Source organism: Rhinoderma darwinii, chromosome 1 (genome assembly GCF_050947455.1).
Source record: "Rhinoderma darwinii isolate aRhiDar2 chromosome 1, aRhiDar2.hap1, whole genome shotgun sequence".
NCBI lineage: Eukaryota > Metazoa > Chordata > Amphibia > Anura > Rhinodermatidae > Rhinoderma > Rhinoderma darwinii.
The window spans coordinates 312,371,964-312,398,712 of NC_134687.1; the positions used below are offsets into that span (position 1 = coordinate 312,371,964).

At 40.7% G+C, this 26,749-nt stretch overlaps 1 protein-coding gene across 1 annotated transcript in view; it reads left to right on the forward strand.

Annotated features, from left to right (window-relative positions):
* The window catches only part of DGKQ (diacylglycerol kinase theta), a 220,117-nt gene that overhangs the window by 137,378 nt on the left and 55,990 nt on the right, over positions 1-26,749 (forward strand). The window contains exons 7-11 of the mRNA XM_075825529.1: positions 279-347; positions 8,284-8,384; positions 9,195-9,418; positions 22,910-23,000; positions 23,382-23,436. Coding sequence (XP_075681644.1) covers positions 279-347; positions 8,284-8,384; positions 9,195-9,418; positions 22,910-23,000; positions 23,382-23,436 — 540 coding nt within the window. The remainder of the gene's footprint in view (positions 1-278; positions 348-8,283; positions 8,385-9,194; positions 9,419-22,909; positions 23,001-23,381; positions 23,437-26,749) is intronic.

The following is a 26,749-nucleotide window of genomic DNA, read 5'->3' on the forward strand; positions in this document are numbered from 1 at the left end:
GTGTGCATGAGGCTTTAATTGGGTTCATGAGCTCCGGGGGGGACGCATGTTGGCCTAGCCTACTGACACTTTTTTTTTTTTTTTTTTTTTTAAATGTGATCTTTTATACACTGAGAGAAACTGCTTGTATATCAATTTACTCCATCTAGTAGAAGATGCTGATATTCATCTTGTTTATATACAGGATGATTGGAAACAACCTAAATCAGTTGAAAACGCTTCCCCAGAAAATAAAAATAAAAACTTCAATGTTGCCTATTTTTTCCTTATTTTGACAGAGGATGACAATGAAACTGATGGAATAACACAAGGATCAATAAAGGAAGCTCCTATGTCTGCAGATTCAAGTATGTAAAACTTAAAGGGGTTGTCCCACCATTGAATTTCATATTCATTGCATTGATCATGAAAAAAGAAACAATGTTTTCCATTTACATGATGTGATCCAGTGAAGTTATGGCATTTACTTACATAGTATGGCACCACCTGGTATTCAGTGTGTATAGCATGGTGCACATCCGCCTACTGAGCTAAGTGAGGGTGGACACACCTGCTCAGTCACTCTCCACACACAAAGTTCTCTGCATAGTGATCCTCTGTTCATTGCAGAGCAAACAAAACAAATGGCTTTCTGCTCCGCTTGTGAGGGAACAAGCAGGCCTGTCTGCAGGGAAAGTAAGAAAGGACTAAATTGTCAGCTGCCAGAGGAGTCTAATTCTGCTCCGAGCCTGTCCCCAGCAGCACTGATTAATAGTGGCACCAAGGAGGTCATATGGCTGCAAAAAAAGATGAGGCATTTTTTGACTGTAAATTGTTCTAATCCAGCTACGTATAAACAGCATTTCTTAATTTTTACTACTAAAATGATACATGGGATAACCCCATAACATTTGTCATTTTTTTGGCCTAATGAGGGCAGCTGATGGGTGACAAAGGAGTCCACTTTCTTTGTCAAACCTTTTAAACACTGTGGTCGCTATTGACTGCATTTAAGGGGTTAAACTGGCCTGGATCAGAGATCTCTCAGATCCTGGCCATTGCAGATGGAGCCCGGCTGGCTCTTTTTTCCTTTTGTTGTTCTTCAGTTGCTTATAGTAATCAAAACTTTGGACACGTGTCTTTCACATTATTTTTCTATTTTTACATTTTATTCTAGATCATTCTACTTTTTCGGCAGATATCCGACCAGATACAATTTGAAATTGATTACTGACATGAAATTGATATGTATACTTACCTGAATCCATTTGGTGCATTCGGGGTTAAACTGGATAGAATATTCTTGGTCCGCAGCACTGGCCACTGATTGGCCGTCTAACTACTCAAATAGATGGTTAATGCTAGTGTTGCTATGCACGCTCTGAGGAAGTCACGTAGTGACGAAATGCGTCAGCGTACTGCCTATGCTCTGACGTCACACGCCGGGAATGTGTGGACTTAGCTGCTACTTCTGACTGGCACATGTGCAATCCGTGTCGTTTATATTCAACCGGGACTTTGGCCCCGACTGTACAACTATTACAGCCATAAGGAAAAGTAATTACTTGGACGGACAATCTCTGCTTTCAGCATTTACCCCAACTGGGCTTACTTTGGGCTGCTGGTTACCATACCAATTGCTGAGAAAACGACACGTTCACAACCAACTTACAGTGAAACTGTCAGTGGAATTTACTGACCATCTACTGGCCTACTTTCCAGAAACCACGCTATATTGCGATAAGTATATGGTCTGGAAGACTAATGCTTTGGCTTTGTTTGTCAAATGCATTTGATTACTTGTAGTTGGTTTTGTGTTTTGCCTGTGTCATGCTAATATAGTCGTAACTACACCACGGACATAATATGGCTTTACTATTTACTGCTGTTGGCAATGTTGCAACGATTGTGTCTTGAAAAGGTGACAATATTCCCTTATATTTGTGGCTGACACATTCCTATGTCCACGTGGAATTATACCAGATAGGCTGCTTGCCTCCCATTCCCTGCTGCTATACAGGATTTATATTTCTTATCACTCACATGGTTTATATATGATCAACTTATCTACTAGGAATTGTAATCTGATACATTCATGTGTAGCATCTTATCTGCATAATTTATGCTTTTTATAAGCGACTTGGTTATGGGACTATGTGAGTTGTTGTTTTTCATTTTACCTGGCCGTGCTTGTGATGTCTGTTTTTTCCTTTTTTTTTTCTATTATTTGGATACAGGATCACAATTGGTGCTATTCTTGTTTTTTGAAACAATATTTTTCAATTAAACTTTTTGATATTTTTATATGATCGCTGAGCTGAGTGCCTGTTTGACCAGGGATTATCCCATATCTTGTTCCTTCCCTACCTTTTCCCTTTCCCACCTTTTCCCTTTCCCCACCTTTTCCCTTTCCCCACCTTTTCCCTTTCCCCACCTTTTCCCTTTCCCCACCTTTTCCCTTCCCCCACCTTTTCCTTTTCCCACCTTTTCCCACCTTTTCCCTTCCCCCTTTTCCCACCTTTTCCCTTCCCCCTTTTCCCACCTTTTCCCTTCCCCCTTTTCCCACCTTTTCCCTTCCCCCTTTTCCCACCTTTTCCCTTTCCTCATTCCTTTCTTTCTTTCCCTTCCCTTGATGTTTTTTTGTATTTGAGACATGTAAAGAACTCTTTCTGTTTTTCTGGCTGTAGAAGGAGCCTTCACCCACTACTCTGTCTACTATAGGAATTGAAGAACACTAAGGCTCCGTTCACATTAGCGCCATGGCTTCCGTCATTAATGGATCCATGACAGCTGTGATGTATCTATCGTGAAATAACCCTATAATGAAAATGACTTATAATATGTTTGTCAGGTGTCTATGCCTTTTGCACTAGACTAGACTATTCTTGCCATCAAAAGGTAATAGGAAACGGATATTAACCAGCAAATCCTAACGATTATTGGAAAACATTGTCGACCGTTTCTTCTGCTTACTATAATTATTTCTTTCCAAATATGGACTTCTTAATGGCATATGTGTCTAGTCATGAAATGATACTTTGTCTGCCCCTATACTATAGCATAACTAGGCAGATATACACTTTGAGTTTGGGAAAGTAGATGTCAAGCTATAAAGGAACTATAGTTTAATGGCTGTTACTTTCTGTCACATTTGAAAAACACGATCCAAGAAATCCCAAACACATTCACTGATGTAATAATCTGGAGTGTCCGGTACATTGTTCTATGAACACTAATAACTTCTTTGTTTTACAAGGATATCTTGATCTTCACTGCAGTGTTTTTTCGGGCTGTTCTCTTACTTTAGAACTACTTTTTTTTTTTTCTTTTTTATCTCAATCAATCTATTTCCAGAAGATATTACATGATGCATCAAAATCTATTTGTACTTATCAGTGTTTATAAAAAAAAAAAAGCCAGATTTTTATACCACCATTTACACACTTTTTTTTTTTTTCCTTCCGCCAATAGACATGGAATATTCATTTTAAGGTTTGCATCTTTTCCTTAATTGAATATTCTGACTGGCCTTATTTTTTTAAAGTTCATGGCAGGTCTTGTCTAACATATTAGAAGTAGAACAGGATTTCCTACAGCTCCAATAGAACCAAGATGTAAATCCTTAAAACAAAAACATGGTTACAGTCGTTATAGTCTCCGTAACTATAAATGTACATAAAAAGTGGAAGGAAACCTTAATTTGGAAATAATCAGGCACAGGAAAGACTCGAGCTAAGATCTGTATTAGACCTTGGATTAGTTTCCTAAAACACTCCACCTCCTTTGTGTGTGTCCGGAAATCCGTTTAAGCATGGTGAATGTTTTTGCAAGGAATGGTTTCTATTTCTATCTATAAAGAAAATACTGGTTCAGTACATATATAACTGATCTATAGATCACTTCCACTCTGTCATTCTCTTTTAGGCTCTGAAATGAATGCAGTTGGCATGGGAAAATTCTTTACTTAATGTGACATTCAGAGCCATTAGAAAAATATCTGGCTACTAAATAACCTAAAAAAAAAAATCTTTAGAAAAGCTTATATGAATGCCCTATATTTGTTTTTATCTGATCTATTCTGATTAGACTCGTGGTATGCTTTTCTGTTTCATCTTAGGCTATGTTCACACGGGGTATTTTGCCGAGTTTTTTTACGCGGAAACCGCGTCGCAAAACTCGGCAGAAACGGCCCGAGAACGCCTCCCATTGATTTCAATGGGAGGCGTCGGCGTCTTTTTCCCGCGAGCAGTAAAACTGCCTCGCGGGAAAAAGAAGCGACATGCCCTATCTTCGGGGTCTTCCGCCTCCGACCTCCCATTGACTTCAATGGGAGGCAGGAGAAAGCGTATTTCTCGCTGTTTTATGCCCGCGGCGCTCAATGGCCGCGGGCGAAAAACGGGGCGATAATTGCCGCGAAAATCGGCGTGCAGGGAGAGGAATATCTGCCTCAAAGTTCCAAACAGAATTTTGAGGCAGATATTCCTCCCCCAAAATACTCCGTGTGAACATAGCCTTACTTTGGTTTTAGGATCATTTCCCGCTTCAGGTTTCATTTTTTTTTATTACAAATGTGCAGTGGAGAAGCAAGGCCTCTTACATCAATTATTAATAGCCGCTAAGTGCTTGTTAGAAATGCAGACGTTTCACCTACGCCTGTCTACTGTCTATATGCTGAATATTAAACACTTGAGATTTGTCCTTGTTCAGTCCCCATGCTATATTAGAGGTTAACCACCTGATTTCCGTTTAATTAAATGGCTGAACAAATCTCTCTTTTCAAGCTTATCAAAACCGCTATGATGTGGAGTACCAAATTTGTTAATGAAATAGCTTTTGCAAGTAGCGGTAATTCAATGTTCAGTTATTCTAGGAATACTGAATCGCAGCTCCCTTTTTTTTTTTTTTTTTACAAAACTAAGGCCTCATGCACACGAACATGTTTACTCCGTGATATATGGACAGTATGTAGGCCGCATTTTCCGGGCTGAACACAGTTCAGGGAGCTGAATTAAGCCGGAGTTTCTAGCACCGTAATTATTTATGATGCTAGGAGTCCCTGCCTCTCCACGAAATACTGTCCTGTGCTGAAAACATGATTATAGTATGTGACCATATTTCTGTGGAGAGGCAGGGACTCCTCGCATCATAGATAACTATGATGCTAGAAACTTCGGCTCCCTGAACTGTGGTTGATCCAGGAAATACAACCGATACACCGTCCGCAAATCACGAACCAAACATGGTCGTGTGCAAGAGGCCTAAGACTGGCCATAGACGTGATCATTTTGTTGGTGGATCTCATGAAAAATCTTATGTCTGGTCAAATCACCATCTACAGTAATCTAGTACATAACTTTCTTTCCTTAATATTATTATTTCTTTCAAGAAAGCCACCCAGACCTCTTTTAAAATATTTCACTAAATTAACTCATTGATATCAGCACGGATCATAATTTCCATCCTTCCCATTTGTATCAGAATAAAGGAAGATTGCGCGGATATTTTCTTATAAGTTGGGAAAATTCCATGTGCAATAATTTTTTTTTCACTCTCCGTTTCCTCTTATCGTTCATAACCCGGTTTGTATGCAGTTATTGAATTAGGCCATGAACTGGGCACCTCCTCAGTATCTGCTACGGTATACAGAATTTTTGTGGTGTGGACTTTCTTTAAAGGGGTTATCCCATTAATTATTTCATTCCAAAGTGCGGAAATGCTGTAAATACCCATTTTAAAGTAATATACAGTGTTTCTAGCCTAAAAACAACCTGTCTCATCCTCCTTTGTTTACCTGCTGTCAGAATGCATAGCTTTTACACAAAGCTTTTTTTTTGCGCTGGTTTTTGACGTGGAAACTGTGATGGAATCCGAGCCAAGAAATGGCCAAAATCACACCCATTGATGTCAAAGTGAGGCAGAGGCTTTTGTTTTGCTCGGGCAGCTTTTGGCCGCTCGCCAAAAAGTAGCATGATTTTACTTTGAGCGATTTCTGCCTCTGACCTCCCATTGAAATCAATGGGAGGCAGAAAAACCCACGGTGCTCATTTGCTGTGTTTTTTTGGAAAAAGCATCAACAAACGCTGGCAAGTACAAACTTGCCACAATTTTTGTTTCAGTTTTAGCATAAAAAGACAATACGGAGGATTTTTTTTTTCGAGGAATATGTTGCTGTGCAAATTTGTATTCCAGGTACTAATTAAAAGAGGAATGTAGCGCATAGGTTATTAAAAAATTATTCTATGTCAACCACAATAGTAGTTAATTTTATTGTTGGCTTGTGGTGATATGTTATGTGGTGGTATTGTGATGTTTAACTTTTTACAGTTTGATTTGTTCACTGTATGAACCAAAGTACATGGAGCAATTATTGTACAGTCCTGGCCAAAGTTTTGAGACCGACACAAATTTTGGTTTTCACAATATGTGCTGCTTAAGTGTTTTTAGATCTTTTAGGGCCCATTCACACGAACGTGAATAATGTCCGTGTGCTGCGCATGGAAATCACAGACCTATTGATTTCAATGGGGCCGTTCACACATGCGTGAGTTTGCTGTGTGAAACTCACTGTATGTCCTATGTTGGTGCGTTTCACGCACCTACGCACCTACGCACCCATTGAAGACAATGGGTGCGTGAAAACCGCACACCGATGCACATCCGTGTGCGGAGCGTGATTTGCGCACCAATTAAATAGAAAATAATAAAAATAATGTGCTTTGCGAGTATGTGAATAACGCATGCCACTCGCAAAGCACACTGATGCATAACGCAACACACGTACCAGATTCACGCTTGTGAATATGATACGCTCGTCTGAATGTAGCCTTAGTGAGATGTTTCTTTTATTGACAAATACATCAAGTTTATGCAAAGACCCAATATTTACAGTGTTGACCCTTCTTTTTCAAGACTTCTGAGATACGCCCTGGCATGTTGGATATCCGCTTCTGGGCCAAATCCTGACTGATGGCAACCCATTCTTGCCTAATCAGTTCTTGAAGTTTATCACAATTAGTGTGTTTTTGTTTGTCCACCCGCTTTTTGAGGATTGACTACAGGTTCTCAATGGGATTGAGATCTGGGGAGTTTCCTGGCCATGGATCCAAAATGTCAATGTTTTGTTCACCAAGTCACTTAGTTATCACTTTTGCCTTGTGACCTGGTGCTCCATCATGTTGGAAAATGCATTGTTCATCACCAAATTGCTCCTAGATCGTTTGGAGAAGTTGCCCCTAGAGGAAGTTTAGATACCATATTCATGGATGTGTTCTTAGTTGTGAGTGAGCCTACTCCCTTGGATGAAAAGCAACCCAGTACTTTACTGTGTAGGGACAAACGAGATTGTTCGGGCCCCATACAGTTTACTTAGTTGTCTCGAGCACATCCCCTGTTTACACGGGGAAATGTGCTCTCGACAACGATGATTTTTAGTGACACGTAAGTGATGCGATAAACAAGCGTTTGCTAGTTTCTCAGCTGATTGCAGGGCCCATTTACACGGGTAGATGATCTGAAACTAATGTTCCGTTCCACCAATCATCAGCCCATATTGGGCCTTAAGTATATGTGTTGACCGTAGTGTAACAGGAACCAGTAGAATGAATAAAACCGTGTGCTAAATCAAAGCAGTTTTGCTTTTTTTTATTTTTATTTTTATTCTTCATTTTAAGAAGCGGATCTGTTGTTGGCGGTTTCCTCTTACAGTTTTGTATGCCTTGTATTTTTCTCACGGCCATCAATGATCATAAATGCAGCTGCAAGGGACAGGGCTTGAAGCAGGTTCCTAAAAAACACTGCGTGCCGTGAAACTGCACAACCTTCAGCCACAGAATCGTATAAAATCCTGTCTACTACAACATAACATCTGGCTGTGCATGCATGTACCCAAAGTTTACGCACAGGGATTTTTGCTATGTTTTCACCCATAAAGACATATTTTGAAGATAATCACGGTTTGTAAATGAGCAACGTGATTCGGTCCATTGGATCACTCAATGTTGTAAAGGCCTATTTACGCTGGCCAATTATTGTAACTTCACTAGTTTCTGAGCGTTCATGGCGATAAATACCCAGTGTAAATGCACTTTTTAGCAAAAGAGCTCTGCCTCAAAAAGAAGGAAACGTTCTCTTTAGTGCCACCTATAGTTTTCCACCGTGTAAGTCAATGTCTGAACCATTAACCAGCTGGATCTCCACAAGTGCTGCAATTGTAGCGATATTTACAGTTGTTATTGCTGTCGTTAGTTGTGATTTATGGATACAATGGACTACATGATCTGTTAATTTTTCTTTTTGGCTTTTCAGGCAAACAGACTTTAAAGATTTATGATGGTGATGATGCAGTAAAGCGGAATCAGCCCAGGATGATCTCTGTTCCAAGAATTTCAAAAAGTGAAGAAGTTGTGGTAAACTTAATTATATAAGCCATTTTTTTCTTGCAAGTATTAGAGTGTCCCTCACCAATATCCTGGTCTATGTTTTAGACCAAATCCTGAAAATAAATAAAAATTACTCTCTGAGCCTCTTGAATTTTATCTATGTATCTTATTCAAAATGGCTGCACATGAACATTCATTAAGGGTTTCACCTTTTTAAAATCCATTGTATAGCAGCTTCCTGTACAAGCTGACAGCTGATTGGCCTGTCGTGTGTCCTTCCAATCACAGCGATTGTGATAAGTAAAAGCTGTTGCCACTGAAGCTCCAGCCTTGGAGAAGTTTTCCCATAATCATAAGTTATCACTAATCAACTGGATCGTACTGCCGCTCCATTCAATGTCTGAGAATGACAGAAGCTCGGCTGTTTTCATCATGCCAATAGACTTTGAATGGAGCGGCAGCATACATGCTTGACTGCCGCTCCATTCAAAGTCCTCCTCACTGTAGTCGAGCAGTGAGGAGGAACGGTGGTTTGGGACTCCAGTTATGACAAAAGGTGGGGGCCCTAGCTGTGGGGCCCCCAGCAATGAGAAAATTATCACCTTTCCTGTGGATATGGGATAATTTATGATTATGGAAAAAACACTTTACGACTAATTACAATTCAGAGACAGGATGACCACATAGATTCATTCACGTCTAATTAAAATGTATATTTCTAAAATTTATATTGTAATATAACATTGATTATAACTCATAAAATGGTGACATATGCTCTTTAAATTAAATAGCAAGCAAATAGAATAGAAAGCTTACATTTTTGTGCCCATGTTACAGGAGGCTGCCTTGAGGGCTTTTTACATTCCTGATGACCCGCAGGATTTTGAAGTTCAGACACTGACTCAGCAGACTTTGGTCACTGATGACATCATTAACAGGAATGGAGCTACAGATGATGCCAAAGGCAGTTCTGTGTTCAAAGAGGCGACTCCTGAAGCTTGGATAATCCGGGTTAAGCCAAAGGAGCGAGAAGTTGTCAAAGTTTATCTTGGCTGGATGAAGTAGGTTATGTTACTAATGTACACGCACACATCTTGACTACGTTTCAGATAAAAAATGTAATAAGTAGCTTGAATTTTTAATAAAATACAAACGAAGTAGCTTGTTGAGGTGTAGTTGTCTGAGATGGCAAATGTACTTTAAGTTTTCTTTCTAAATTAGATTTTAGACAGAGGGTTAACATTAAGCTACTGGGCCGTAATGCAAAATCTGTTCCAAGGTGCCCCAGGGCAGGTCATTTTTTATATTTTAGGTGTCCTCTTATGGGACCAAGGGCCTATGAACCCTTTCCAGGCACAAGGGCCCAGGTCCAACTGCATCCTCTTTACCCAATATAGTTACAGCCCTGATTTTAGATTATATTTTCAATTCTGAGGCTGCTTTATGACTCTTATTGGATGACAGGTGCCACTAATTATTTTGTTGCTATCACTATATACGATTATTAGTTTATATTTTACTGAACTTTTTGTTTTCTCAGCGGAAGTAAATATTGCTACATTATTAGAGACGTTCTGCTTCTTCTTCCTGTGCTGTTCACTGTTCTAATGTTTTTGTTTTTTTAAACTCGTTTTATTGAAAGAATTGTACAATACAAACGTCCATAGTACATGACAGGAAATAAACACATTTATGTATTCATACACATTTAACACAGATGCATAGTAGCTATGGTGGTTTTTAACATGTCATAACTCAATAGATCACATAGTTAGCCCTCAGAGACAACACACTAACATCCCAACGGGCAAAATACTTTCCCAGGCCAGTTTGATTTGTTCCATATAAATATAGAGATCTTATAAGTAACCAGTCATGCAACACTCGTCCTCCTCAATGCTGCATCAACTGGTCCCTCATGTCTGTAAATCTGTTCGGAGTATACAGGGTACATGATGAATCACACCAAATCTGCCATATTTTATAAAATTTACCAACACACCCTCTTTTCTTATATAATACTCGCTCATATGGTATAATGGAATTGATCAGCGATTTCCATTTCATCACCCTAGGAGGTCTCTGATCCATCCACCGAAGTGCGATGGTCTTCCTTGCCATAAACAACACTTCGCGCAATAAAATACGCATGTGAAATGGCCATTGATCTTCAGGGAGCACCCCAAATAGACAGATCTTAGGTGAAAAGGGGATCGGCTGCTTCACCACTTCCTCAACCACTTTCAACACCTCCCCCCAAAAGGAGGCCACCACTGGACAATCCCAAATCATGTGCCAGAAATCAGATCTGGGAAAACGGCACCTGTGACATTCAGTGCTAGGATATCTGCCCATTCTATGCAATCTCACCGGCGTGAGATAACTCTGATGAACTATAGCTAATTGGATCATTTTGTTATTTGCCGCCGGTGACACAGACACAGGAGATGAAAGTATATCCTCCCATTCCTCCTCTGTCAGATCAGGTATCAGGCTCTCCCATTTATCTTTTACCGGTAATTTGACATTGGCCAGTTTAGCATGTATAAGGGCCGTGTAGACCGCAGAGATCAGCCCCCGGGGGCCCTGCGATTTAAAAACTCCAATCAAAGGGAATCGTGAGAATTCTTGATCTGACCTAGGGTATTGACTTGCGAGAGCATGTCGCAGCTGCAGATATCTGTAAAAACTTTCCCTAGGAATTTGGAAGTCCTCTTGCATTTGCGCAAAGGATTTAAGGACATTATCCTTATACACATCCCCAATTCTATGTACCTCAAATCCATCCCAAAATGAGGGGGCCTGCCCCTCCATTAGATGTGAAAGAAGGGGGTTATCCCATAATGGCATGTCCACTTGTACATCCGTATATGCATAAATTTGTTTGGCCACCGTCCATGCCTGCACGGCCGCCTTGTGGATTGGGAGCATTCTTTTATAAGTTCCCGGGGAGCTTTCTATCACTGGCCAAAGGTGCACTAGATGCAAATATGCAGCGAGGTGCTGTTCCCTCATTGGTAACGGGTCCGACCCAGTCCATAGCTGTAAATATCTCAACTGCCCAGCTAGATAGTACATAAACAAATCCGGTAGTGCCAATCCCCCCTCCTGTTTGGGTCTCTGCAGAGTAGCCAAACTAAGTTTGGATCTATTGGATCCCCATATAAAAGCCGGGAATAATGCATGTAGGGTTTTAAAAAAGGCCTTATATACCGGTATGGCTGCGTGCTCCAGAACATACAGACATTTTGGGAGAATAACCATTTTAATTAAATTTACACGACCCGTCACTGCCAGTGGAAGTGCCCCCCACACCTTGAATTTGAGCCTGATATAGTCTAACAGAGGCAGTATGTTGGTGATTCGGTCATACCTATGATCTCTGTTTATGATAATACCCAGATATTTAAAGGACGACACTACCTGCAGGCCGTGCTCAGCTTCCGCCCACCCCACTTCCTTCAAGGGCATGAAAAATGATTTGTTCCAATTAACATGTAGGCCAGAAAATCTACCGAATTGGTTCAGGATTTCAATAGCTAGCCCCAAGTTGTCTCTCGGGTATGACATATACAATATCACATCATCGGCGTACAAACTAATCCTCTCCTCTCGTGCTCCCACCACTATTCCCCTATATTCTGAGTGCGTTCTTACACGTATCGCTAAAGGCTCAATAGCTATTGCAAACAAAAGCGGGGAGAGAGGGCACCCCTGCCTGGTACCTCTACGGAGGTGAAAATAAGGGGACATTATACCATTAATCAAAATTTGTGCCCTCGGATCCTTATACAAGATTTTTACCCATTTGATGAATATCGGACCAAAACCAAACCTCTGTAATACTTCAAACAGATACACCCATTCAACAGAATCGAAGGCCTTGGCCGCATCAAGAGATGCCATTGCCCAGTCCTCCTTTAGTGCCTCTCCTATTTGAGTCAAAATTTGAACCTTGCGTATATTATCAGATGTGGATCTCCCCGGCATAAACCCTGCCTGATCCGAATGAATGAGTTGTAATATCACCTTGTTCAATCTATTTGCCAGTACCTTTGCAAGTATCTTGTAGTCTAAATTCAGTAATGAAATAGGGCGGTAAGAACTACATTCACTAGGGTCTTTGTCAGGTTTTAGTAACACTACAATTGTGGCATCATAGAAACTGTCCGGTAGTTTCCCCTCCCTCCGGGCATAAGAATACATAGAGCATAATGGGGGAGTGAGCTGGTCAGAGTAACGAAGATACACCTCCAATGGTATCCCGTCTGGACCCGATGCCTTACCCTTTGACATATCCCTTAATGCCTGCGTAACCTCATCTTCCGTGATATCGAGTTCTAACATATCCCTGCCTGCCTCATCTAACTGCGGGAATTCCAAGTCCTCCAAGTATGATACACACTCGGACCAATCATACGTAGGCTGTGAGGAATATAGGTCCCTATAGAATTGAGTGAATCGAGCCGCTATACTAGGGGTATCGGTCAGCTCACGGCCTTGACTGTCTTTAATCTTTAATATTGCTGAGCTCTGAGAACTGTGGTGTATTAAATGAGCTAGCAATTTACTTGATTGGTTTCCCAATTCAAAATAGGTCTGCCGAGCAAAAAACAATTTCCTATCAGCTTTTTCTTGTAGTAATAATAAGTATTTGCGGCCCATCGTCAGCCATGCATGTTTATTCGCTTCAGATGGGTTTCCTATATACTCGCGCTCCAATGTTTCACATTGCTGTGCCAACTGACCCTCTTCCTTTGCCGCTTCCCTTTTTATGTAGGAGATTGTAGATCGCAAGCAGCCTCTAAGGTAGGCCTTCAGGGTATCCCATAAAATATTAAGATTATCACACGAGTTATTAGTATCCTGAAAAACCTCCAGTTGATCTGGTATGCGATCCTGCGGCCCTATCAGGGTAAGCCAGAATGGGTGAATTTTCCAGCTACCAGTCCTCACAGGCCCTGGGTGAATGAAACGTGCAACCATCGGAGAGTGATCTGACACTCCCCTTACTTCATAAGACACATCCGTTACCATCGGGACCATTAGAGCGTTCCCAAAGATATAATCTATACGAGACAAGGAATTCCTACCGATAGAATGACATGAGTACACCTTTACATTCGGATGTTTGCACCTAAATATATCTAACCAACCCATTTCTTGAAATAGCAAATTCAACTCTGTTGGAGACACCGATGTATCCCCACCATCCATCACACCTCTAAATCTATCGCATTTGGGATCCATGACCATGTTAAGGTCCCCCATGCCCAGTACCGTAGCTTGTGGGTAAGCGGCAGCAAATGCGGCAGCCTCATGTAAAATTCGTATATTTGCCGGAGGAGGAACATATAGGCCCAACAATACAAATGGTATAGTGTCGATGTAAGCATGTATAAACACATATCTACCTTCCTTATCCACTTTAACCTTAACCGCCTCCCACCTCAGAGATTTGTGGATTAATACCGATACCCCCCTGGAGTAGGACGTATGGAAAGAGTGTGAGGACCATTGGATCCAGGGTCTACGCAATAATCTCGCCTTGTCTGGGATTAAATGCGTCTCTTGCAGACATATTATAGAGGGATTAAATTTACGGATACATGCAAAAATGGCTGCCCTTTTCCTCGGGGTACCCAGCCCCCGGACATTCCAAGACACAATCGATATAGACGCCATTAATGAGGCCGGAAACTATGTTTGCCTCGGAGGGAAGATGGCTCCCGACTCCTGCATATTAACCATATACTTTCCCTAGTGACCTTTCCCCACCTTCTGTGTACTTTATGACTTTTTAGGCATTTGTATTCATAAATGAGTATAATTTCGCCTAAATACGGCATTAAAAACATAGACGACAGAACTAACATATAAACAGTAAATTGTATCGACAATGCGCGATGACACATAGGCCATTGCCGAATCATGCCCTCCTCGTGGCACCAAAGAGTAACGGGGAAGGCCCCGTGCTATTAGGCAGCATTAACGTATCCTTCCCTATCTACACCTTCAAACACCATAATACATTTTAAGCCCTTTCCATATCTTCGTACAGGAGGATAATAAATCCAGCAGCAGTTTAAACAATATATCAGCAATATTTAAACGTAATATGCGTCCTGCGCATATACCCGGATCTCTCCTGCAGTCCTTCAACTGGGGCCCCTTCTTACTTCGGCCGGATCACTCCTTCCCACTATAGGCCAAGCTCCATGAACCGAGTGGTAACAGAATGAAAGTCCCGACAGTCCATTCAAATGAAATGGGGCGGAGAAGAATGCCCCTCTTCCAGGGCCTCCGGAACCATTCACCCGCCGAATAAGACTTCAAATTGGGTGTACCATAACATTGGGATCCCTCCTTAAACACAGGAGATCAACCAGCAAAAGAAACCTTTTAGCCTGCATCAGGCGCAGAAGAAACTCCAGCATCATCTTAACTTCCAGCACTTTCCAACCTCCCCCTCCAAAGGGATCACACGCGGCGGGGCGATCTCCTCCCTCTCACCCAGTCGTCGGCTTCCAGCGGAGAGTTAAAAAAGATAGAACGGTCGTTATCCACTACCCGCAGCCTTGCAGGATACGCCATAGAATATGGGATATTGAGATCCCTCAGCCGCCTTTTCACCGCCATAAACGTAGCTCTGCGTTTTTGCAGATCAGCCGAGAAGTCCGGGAATATGGATATAGCAACGCCATTATATTTAATACCTTGCAGTCGGCGGGCTTGACGCAGGATCATGTCTCTGTCGTTACAATTAAGCAACCTGGCCAACATCGGCCTCGGAGGAGCCCCAGGTGGAGGCGGTCTTGCCGGCACTCTGTGCGCCCTTTCTACTGCAAAGGCCTGCGAGTAAGGTGCATCTGGCATTATCTCTTTCAACCACTTAGATATGAATTCGCCCGGATCTTGGCCCTCCGATTTCTCAGGCATTCCTATTATCCGGATATTATTCCGACGCAGCCTATTTTCCAGATCATCATTTTTTTGTTTTAATAACTCCGTCATGGATTCCAGATCTGTAATCGCACGAGGCATGGCCGCCATCCTGTCTTCCACCCCAGACACTCTGTCCTCCACATGCGTCACTCTTTCTCTCAGGGTCTGCATATCTTGCCTTATGAGGCCTATATCAATTTTCACCTCCTCCATCTTACCAGTCAGCGAGGTCTTGCATGCTGATATGGCTGCCAGGAGTTTGTTCATCACCTCTGTCGGAGTAGGTTCCGGTTCTGTCTCCTCCACCACCGCTGAGGAAGAAGTCGACCCGCCAGGCGTCTCACTGCCCTTTGAGCGCTGCTGCAGGGAAGCACGGCCGCCATCTTTGATTTCTTCCCGGGCATAACTCTGTAGCTTTTCCGCGGCCGATTGACCTCTCGTGGGGCCCATAACTCCACTCTTACCACCCGACTGCTGCCTGGATCTCCGGGACGTAATAATGAAGGTAAGGAACGATCAGGATAGTCACAGGATCAGTATAGCACGGAACCACAGCGGAGCTCTCAAGTCATGCGACTGCTCCCGTTGCGCGCCAAGCCACGCCCCCGTTCACTGTTCTAATGTTAACGTGTGTGTTTGCCACTTATGAATATAAGCACTTTTTCAAAGTGTTAGCTATTTTTCACTTCAAAACAGGAAGATGCATGACATTTTTCATCATATATATTGACCGTTTCAAGGAGGATGTGGTGACTGTGGAAAGCTGTATTTTTGTGGTTTCTGATCTATGTTGTATATTCTTAAGTTGTTATCTTGTTGTTGTTTTATTACTGCATATACTGAATTGAATTATTACTGCATATACTTCGTATCTCTTTATTATATGGTTCCCTGGACTATTGTACTAAATCAGTATTTCCCAACCTTTTTAGCATTGGGAAAACCCTGGGGGAAAAAATATTTTAATGAATTAAAATTATCTTGGGAAACCCCTAACAATAAATGACATATTTTTTTTTTTTTATTGTGGGCGTGACTGATGAATGGCGAAAGGGGCTAAAAAGTGGCACTGTACAGAGGACACTAAATGGGCATTAAATAGCAAATGGGCAGAATTCAGTGCCTCCTTAGCGTCCATTTACCATTCATTGCACCTTTGTGCACTTCTGTTCGGTGCCCACTGGATGCCCATTTGCCGTTTATTGCCCCTTTAGCACTATTCTGTCACCGAAAAGCACTAAAAGTTCAATAAATGGCAAATGGGCACTAAGGCCCCATGCACATGTAAAATGCAGAAGAACGGATATGTTCCATCATTTTCGGCAAACATTTCTACGGCACGGACACCCATCCGTAGTGATACGGAAAGGTGTCCATGGCCAATAGAACTGAATGGGTCCGTAATTGCGGAACGTATTACAGTCTGCAATTACGGAGAGGGTTTACGGTCGTGTGCATGGGGCCTTAGAAGGCACTAAAGGGGCAATAGATGTCAAACAGCCACTGGGGAGGCACTGAATTCTTTGCCCATTAACCATTTATTGCTTCTTTAGTTCTGCCATTTATTGCCCTCTTTTTAATTCTGTGCAGTGCCCAGCTCCCTTATTTAATCATTTTAAGCCCACGATGACCCGGCCTTTTTTGTACTTGTGCAGCCTCTCTGCTCTGCTGCCGCCAAGCATCCGGGATTAGTGGATGAGGAGATGGCCTTTTGCACAGTGCCCATTCTTGCGTAAGCGGAACCCTTGTTGGGAGACTCTGTCCTAAAATGTGGGCCATCGTTCTCCTTTGCAGTGCCCATATCCAGAATTATTTGGACAGTGACACAATCTTCATGATTTGGGCTCTGCACGCCACCACATTGGATTTGAAATGAAATAACTGAGATGCAATTGAAGTGTAGACTTTCAGGTTTAATTCAAGGGGTTGAACAAAAATATCCTGTGAAACATTTAGGAATTGCAACCATTTATCTACACAGCTTCTAATGTCAGGGGCTCAAAAGTAATTGGACAAATTAACGTTACCATAAATAAAATGTGTTGTTTTTTTTTTTATACTTTGTAGAGAATCCTTTGCAGACAATGACTGCCTGAAGTCTGGAACCCATGGACATCACCAAACGCTGGGTTTCCGCCTTTGTGATGCTTTGCCAGGCCTTTACTGCAGCTGTCTTCAGTTGTTGCTTGTTTGTGGGTCTTTCTGCCTTAAGTTTTGTCTTAAGCAAGTGAAATGCATGCTCGATCAGGTTGAGATCTGGTGGTTGACTTGGCCATTGCAGAATATTCCACTGTATGTTTTGGGTCATTGTCCATCTGTACTGTGAAGCGACGTCCAATCAACCTTGCAGCATTTGGTTGAATCTGAGCAGAAAGTATATCCCTGAACACTTCAGAATTCATCCGGCTGCTTCTATCTTCAGTCACATCATCAATAAACACTAGTGACCCAGTGCCTTTGGCAGCCATGCATGCCCATGCCATCACACTGCCTTCACCATGTTTTACAGAGGATGCAGTGTGCTTTGGATCATGAGCCATTCCAAGCCATTTCCATACTTTCTTCCTCCCATCATTCTGGTGCAGGTTGATCTTAGTTTCATCTGTCCAAAGAATGCTGTTCCAGAACTGGGCTGGCTTCTTTACATGTTGTTTGGCAAAGTCTAATCTGGCCTTTCTATTTTTGACGCTGATTAATGGTTTGCTCCTTGTGGTGAATCCTGTATTTGTTCTCATGAAGTCTTCTCTTTATGCTAGACTTAGATACTGACAAGTGTTCTTCACTTGGGTAGATGTTGTGAAGGGGTTTTTCTTCACCATGGAAAGGATTCTGCGATCATCCACCACTGTTGTCTTCTGTGGACGTCCAGGCCTTTTGGAGTTCACGAGATCACCAGTGCGCTCTTTTATTACTTTGTATGGGGGCTGCCGTGCCTGCAATCGCGGGCCGTGTGCATGGGGCCTTAATGTGTTCTTTCGTAGTATATGCTGCAATTACTCATTGACTTTCAGTGGTCATGTAAAAAACGTCTTTATGTAACCATCGCCGTGATATGTGCAGTAGTTTTGGTGGACCAAAATGTTGCTGCGGTTCTCTTCTATGCTCCACCATGACCACTATGTGTGAACAGGATCTTAGCTTACTTTCAAACATAGACACACATCTAGATCACAACAGTATCCTTAATATACATGTAATTTGAAGAGGGCATTCTTACGTTTTTTTTATGTTTTGACATTCTTAAATAAAATTTTCTTGTATACATAGAACCTGCATAAAACCTGTAAGCTGCTATCAACCAAACTTCTAGGTCCAGCTGACTGACTGTTTTAGCTTACAGCAGTGTTATCCAGCTTCTAAGTACACTTGATACATAGAAGCTGCAGTGCAAAAATAAAATAAAGTTTTTAATAAAGTATATAGGAACAATGGTTAGGATGCCCGAACACCTACATTACATAAAAACAGCTTTAAAGTTTTTCACAGCACTTAGGCCCTGTTAAGAGTTTTTTTGACGTGGAAACCTCGTTGGAAAACGCGCCAAAAAACGTCCGAAAATGCCTCCCATTGATTTCAATGAGAGGTGGAGGCGTTTTTTTCCCGCGAGCGAAAAAAAAACGCTCGTGGGAAAAAGAAGCGACATGCCTTATCTTCGGGCGTTTACGTCTCTGATCTCCCATTGACATCAATGGGAGGCAGAGAAAGCGTATTTCGCTGCGTTTTTGCCCGTGGCGCTCAATGGGCGCGAGCAAAAAACGCAGCGAAAAACACGGCAAACGTGTGAACATGGCGTTAAACTTTTACAGCCACATATCTAAAAGAGTTCTGTACCACAGTGATCTTTTTAAAACATAATAAAAAGGAAGTAATGTAGCCTGAAACATTAAAAAAAAAAAAGGGGGGAAAAATTATATAATAAAAAAGGGGGGGTGGGAAGAGTTATATTAGAGAAATGTAAATAAAAAATTAAATAAAAAATGAGACATGCAAGGGTTTGGCAGCATCCAAGGCCACCAATGCTTGTTGGATCCAGTCTGTGATATTGGAAACCTATTGTTCTTTAGATAAATGTCCTCCCTTTTGGCTTATTGCCCATTCTATAAGGGTTGTTGGTGCCTCCTGGGTGGTTAGGCATCAAGCTTTAGTTGGTCAGGTCTGCAAGGCTGCACACTTTCACTAATTCTAATCTAATTTATTCTTTGATCTCTGATGACGTCCGTCTGGGTCGCGGAGTGTTGCAAGCCGCTGTGTGTTTAAGGCGGGTTGCATGGCTATACTTTAAACTTTTTATTTTTTTTCTGTGGAAAGGATATGGTCAGCCTGGACTGATCCAACGATTTCAACGAGAAATATGTTACGGTACAATAATATTGTTTTTTTTTAGTCGTGTACATATACTGTATAATCTGTGGTAACCAAATCAAACAAGGTTGATGCCATAAATATGACAAGTCTTTATTTGTTAAACAAAGGCGCCATATTTAGTCTTATATATTTGGCAAAATTATCTAATGCATAAATACCTAAGTATTTGAATGCTTCTACATATTTTACCATTCTTATTGGTGGTATCAGATCCACATACACTGTCAATCCCCTATTATATACTGGCTTGAAACGTGATTTAGTCCAGTTAATGTTTATCCCTGAAAATGATCCAAATTTCTATATTATAAACAACGCTTCCTTTAGTGCTTCTCCACTATTATCTCCACTATTATCAAGATTAATAACAGATCATCAGCATATAAAGATGCTTTTTCTTAAAGGGCACTTGATAATATGTAAAAAATTAAAGAAAATGTGCCACAATTGTTCTGAAGTCCTTATACAATTTGGTAGAGACACGATACAGGCATAGGAGTGAACCTCACCTGGGCAGGTTGTGCGATGTCCGGTCACAACATTGGTAATAAGCAATGAATGATGTAGTTGCAGCTGCTTCCTAAACGGTGGTACAACACGGTTCCATCGCGTAGTTAAATCCAGAAAAAGTGGAAGCCATATTGCTAACACTTTTGCAAGAATCTTTATGTCCGTATTTAGCAGGGAGATTGGTCTATATAAATCACATAATTATCTCTTGCGCGTAATTCAGCCCTTTAAGAAGTTACTCCATTAGGACTTAAATCTAGAGTAAACTTCAAAGAACAGTCCATTCCTGGTGCTTTATTGGCTCTTAATGATTTTAAAGTGTTTTGTAAGAGGGGCTTCCAAAGCTGTTTTCTGATTGTCCCTTATATACCTAAATGATATGTTACTCAATATTTCCCCCAGCTTGGTGGGGTAAACAAACTTGCAGATTAATACTTTTTTTTCATAGAACCCTGTATTTCTGTTTAAATTCTTTGCCGATTCTGCCAAAAAATGTCTGGCCTTCGTTAAACCATCTAATGGTTTAGTTATTAGAAGAGCTTTGTGCCTTCATAAGTGAATGTAATTCAAAACTTTCCTAAGCTCCTAATCTTTTTCTTTCATTATATTCCGATGGGTATTTAATAAACCTCTTCTCCCAGATTAAAACTTTCATCTACTACTGGAGACTGACCGAGAGGGAAACAGAGGAATGGAGAGAGGTGAAGCACCAGCAGAAAAGGAAGACCAAGGAGAAAAAAAGAGACCCCGCCCCTCAGTTCCCACCAAAAGGGCCTGCAATGTCCTGATTGCTTACATTACATACAAAACCCATTCCCATTAGATTCTTCTCTAATCCCCTGGCAAATCCACTCCAACCTGAGAAAGATCCCTTTACTTATGCACAAGCCCCCTATGTAACAAAATCCCAAAAGCATGATATGGTAATGCCCCTAGTTCTCAATAGTCATTTTATCAGTTGAAAATGTTTACCCATTCGCTTCCTTTGTTCGACTTGGAGAAATAAACCGTTTCTTCATTATAAATCTCAATTTTGCAGAGTAGATCAGAAAATAGTGCTCCTATTTCTTCGAATCTCCGGTGAGAAATAAGGGAATAAACTAATCTTGGAACCGATCCAGACCAGATCTTCCTTATTTGCAGTGTTATTTTTCCTTACCTCTGGAATGGATCATCTTTACTAAAATTGGTGGTGCCCCTGAGGTGTCTGTTTCATGTGGACTCTATGGCCTCTAGCTATAAAATCATTATCCCAGAAAATGTTTCCCCCAAATGTTTTCCGTATTCTACGCTTTCTCTGGATATCCTATACAGCTGACATTATAATGTACAGTACGGTTTTCAAGATCTATCAACTTCTGAGTGAATATTTTATTGTCATCCTGTTGTTTTTCTAGGCTCTTTTTTTTTAGGCCGACCACCGTGTCCTCTACTCCACTTACTATTTTCGCCATTTATAATCCATCTTTCTCTGTTTTTTTTGCGTGTCTCTTCTCGTCTACAGTACTTCAAACTTCAACACCCAAGCTCAGAAGCTCCACCACTGTTTTATTGTTTCTGTTTACAGTGTCTTAAATCTGCGATAGTGTAATAATGTCCTCTCTTTTCATGCTATAGTGGATTCGGCTCCTCTCTCACAAGGCAAAACTTTTATATTTTCCAAAGACTTTTGATTTATTGAAGTCTCCCCCCTCCCCCAGTCTTATGAGGGGAGGGGTGAGCAAAACATTCAGGTCTTGTCGCAACATTATTTTTCCAAGCACTTTTAGCCACTTCCAGCAGTGGACTTTTCTGTTTTTTACTAGTTCACCAGACAATAACATACTTTTGTCACTTTTGCTCTATGTCATACTTTACTATGGTCTACATTATGTACAGACTTGTTTTAAATTTGCAGACATGGTCTTACAGCTTTATTTACCAGCTGCGATTAGCATACATGCTCTTACCGCTTTTGTCATAAGCCACAGTTTTCAAACTCCTTTTTATAGCTTCAGTCACCAGTCTCCGTTACAAAAACAAGGCAGTTAAATTCGCACGAAAACAATTTAGCACTGTCCAGAAAGAGTGTAGTGCTTATCTGAGCCACTACTAAAAGAGTCTGTGTGGGACCCACACTTCCTTTTTGCAAGGCTGAGGGGGAGAGTCCGAAATAGGGAGGGAATATATTGTTTAGAGTCCTCCAGGGTAGTGTAGGGTTTCAGAACCTGATATACCAACATAGAGCTGATTTCTCTTTTGTCCTTTCTAGCGCCGTTCCGCTGCATTCACGGGTCGGTACGACGTATCCTCCAGGCGGCAGAGCTTCTCAGCATCACCTTGGGCATACCTTTTGGGTGGAGGAGTGGGCGCAAAGATGTCCGTTCACATGCTCCTAACTAGGATCAAGGCCTAACTCTACAAGAGTTTTAAGACAGTGCTGTATACTTTGCCTCTTCTAGAGTGTGCACATAGCAAGTGGTTACAGTTAACCTAGGGATTATTTTTTTTAAATAAACTCACCGAAAGGGGGGCTCTTTATAGTTCAGCAAGAATCATGATACGTTTGTGGGAAAGACACAACTTCCATGTATATCATAATGTATATATTCTTAAAAAGGATGAGACAAATACGAGGTGACTGTCTGAGTTCTAAGCTATTGATTGCTTGCTTACTAAAATGCATCCATTTTGCTTGCTTTTTTATTTTATTTTAAACCTATGTTTGCCTTTTTTTGTAATTTGTTTTTTAGAGTGGGTGTGGCTTATATATCCATTCCGGTAAACCGTGAGAACACTGTGCAAAGAGTCATTCAAGAAGTTCTGCTACAGCTTGGCCGTCTGGTAATTTATTTATTTTTAGTACAGTAGTTGTACAAAGTGTTTCTCTCCTGTTCCTTTGGGCTTCTTTTAATGTGTTCGTGTGAAACAATGTAAATTTAGTAAACAAAAAAAACTAGTCAACATAACAATACTACTAGATGTTAAAAATTAAATCTCTACAGAGCGAATTACGGTCATTCTATTTGTTGAACGCAAAATAATAAAATTAATTTGTGGAATGACCCATAAGTTCACGCCAATAGGATATGCCATAAAGGGTTGGTCGATGGGAAATTTGACTGCTGAGACTTTATAAAGATTTTTTAACTTACTTATTATAGGTTTTGTAGTAGAAATGCATCCTGAAATATGCCTTAATGAATACAATTTCTTATTTTACAGAAGGAAAATCTAGAGAATTTTAGATTAGTAGAAGTACTTATGGGCAGCAAACAAGGTGAGAACCTAAAATGTGTAACTAAAAATATTATAAACCCTGTTTTTCATGGCATGCTCAAAATTGAGTATTCAAATATGAAAAGATTTTATTTTCCTCTAAAGACTAATACAAGATTTTTCAAAGGCGATATACAACAGCGTTTATTGTCCTATAAAGCAGTACAAGGATAAGTAACAACAAAGGGTTAATTCATTAAAATATATTTGATTTTAACTATGTGAATTCCTTCTGTAAAAAACATCTGAGATAATATCTATGCCTGGGGCTGACCCCACGTGATGTTAGAATTACTGCTTCCCAAAGCAACTACAAAGTACAATACTTGGCACCTCAAAAGTGCCATTTTATTGCTGCTTATAGTGTTCATGTTATAATAGTTAAAGTATACTCTAATATAGAAATAAGATTGATTAATTATTCTGGTAGTCCAGAGTGTTGAACTGCAGAAAGATTGTCTGGTTCCACAATTGGGTGACTATGTTGGGCAATATCGTCCGCTTATCACTCCACGTTAAAAGGCTAGCTTGGTTAATCGTGAAAATGTAATTTGTATTAAAAAATTCTAACCTGAAAATTAACTTTTGCGTGGTCATACATTGCAGATAGGGATGTATATTAAAGTCATATTTCCATCCTTTACCTACCTCCGCTATTGCAATGCAAGGTATAGTATAAGCTAAGGGAGCACTCCAGGAACCACAAATGCACTAGGCACAACATGGTGCATTCGTTTTGCCAGAAGTGTTCCTTTTACTACACAAAAATGCTCATGTTTATTTGATACTTCATATTTATGGAACGGCAACATTTTCCATGATGGCTTAGAAAATGCACTTACATCAGTCCCTGTACTCGGCTCACAATTTTATTTCTTTGTTTTAAGCGTTAACTGGAAGAATATATGACTGCTGATTATAACCAAGTTTTATCAGCATTTGGTCAGCATAGCATGCACATTTATGGCCCACAGTGTTTATTAATTGCTGGGTAATAGAATGGTCCCTATTGTCTTTTTTCCCTACCATTAGTGCTTATACATCTCCATATAAGATGTCTTACTGTAGTAGAAATATAAAAAGAATGGTTGATGGTTATCTTGTGTATTGTAATAACGAACTCTACCCAATGCTGAAAAATGTTGAAGTTGAAGATAATCTCCCACTTAGAACTTATGATAACTGAAATGCAAGGAGCCAAAGTCATCACACTTCAATTTCTTTCTCTAACTAATAAGTGATTATGAGTGAAAAAATGTAGGTGTTTCACTTTTAAAAACGACTTGTTGACATATATTGCTGTAATAATATGGCGGTGGTGGGAGTAAGTTTCTGTACAACACAGTACTATGATGGTGCTGACCTCAAGTGCGCCTGCCAATCATAGCCACACACCAGCTCTTTTGTCAGAGATCATAGAAACCTCTAAACTTGTCCGTTTAACCCCTTCTATGCCACAGTCCGCATACAAGAGAGATGAAAGGGGGCCTGCCGCTTTGTAAATGTGACAGGGAATACCTTTGATGTGATGTCTGCCCATATTGGCAGAGAGTCCAGGGTCCAATGAATGACCCTAGGCCTGTCTTTTAGTATAACCAGTTACTAGGACATACTCATGGAGGCCCTAGCACCTGCCTTTGTATTTGACATATACAGTGTAACATGCTAGCATATGCAGTATGTATATGCTAGCATATTACAAAGTAAAGGAAAAAACAAAAAGATCCCTTCATGGGATCACTCACTTTGAGTCTACTGCTAAATCTGTCTTCTCAAGAAGAGACAGAATATTAGCTCGCTGAAAGATCAGGTTACAGCTGCCTATAGAAGCCCATGGAGAGTAGAGGACGAGGATGGAGCAGGAACAGAATGAGAGAGGCAGAGAGACGCATGCTGTTGCTGCTTTTAGTAAGTGTTCTATCTCACCCCAGTGATGGATTCACATCTACACTGCTCATTACTGTTGTATGATGTCCTCCATATTGCTGCTGCTTCTGTGGATGTGCTAAAAAGAAATAAAAAAGAGAATATCCTGCTCCCCTGTGTGTATTTTGTATGGCATACGTGATAGCCGTTAGGCTTCACCTACCTTCTAGGGTTGATGGAGAATTAGAGAGCCTGCAGAGGGGAAAACTGCAAAAAAAAAAAAACTACCTATGGAAATCATATAATGTGTTATAAAGTCATATATAGTGTTATTCCTCATGAACACACATTTGACAGCTTATTCTGAAAAGTCATCTGAAAGGTTAGGTACGTTGTAAGTAGTATTTGGAAGAAAACAAATAACAGAGATATTTGGTACCCACATAAATGTAATGACCTGTACTATACATTTATAACCCGACTTAAGATTATTTGTGAACAGTGTAAAAAATTGAAACAAAGCTAAATGGTTTCATGTCTACATTTCCCCATATTATAAATTCATAAAAATGACTCGCTAAAATGTACTGTATGTGTTCCTGAATGGTGCCGAAACGCACATTGTCCTGCAAATAACAAGGCATCATAGAGCCATATCAGTGTAAAAAGAAAAACTTTAGGATTTTGGGTTGCGAAGGCCAAAACTGATTGGGTCCTAAAGGGGTTAAAGGTGACTTTTTAACTCTTCTGACATGTCTGTTTTAGAAAATAATTGTATTCCCCATGAAATGGCAATTGTGGAGCATCTTTCTTTTTTCTTTTTTTTTTTTTTTTTTTATAGGTTTTTTGATTGTGCCGTTCCTCTGTTTATCCTACAAATTTATGAATAAATTGACAACTGGGTGTAACCAGTTAGGAGTGTGTACCTTCACTGACTGAGAATGTCCAATCAGTGCTGACAAAGTGGGACTGTGTAGCAACATACCCCTTGACAAGGGGAATAGTAACACCCAGTTGTTTAAGAAAATATGTTCTACAGGGTGGGCCATTTATATGGATACACCTAAATAAAATGGGAATGGTTGGTGATATTAACTTCCTGTTTGTGGCACATTAGTATATGGGAGGGGGGAAACTTTTCAAGCTGGGTGTTGACCATGGCGACCATTTTGAAGTCGGCCATTTTGTATCCAACTTTAGTTTTTTCAATGGGAAGAGGGTCATGTGACACATCAAACTTATCGATAATTTCACAAGAAAAACAATGGTGTGCTTGGTTTTAATGTTACTTTATTCTTTCATGAGTTATTTACAAGTTTCTGACCACTTATAAAATGTGTTCAAAGTGCTGCCCATTGTGTTGGATTGTCAATGCAACCCTCTTCTCCCACTCTTCACACACTGATAGCAACACCGCAGAAGAAATGCTAGCACAGGCTTCCGGTATC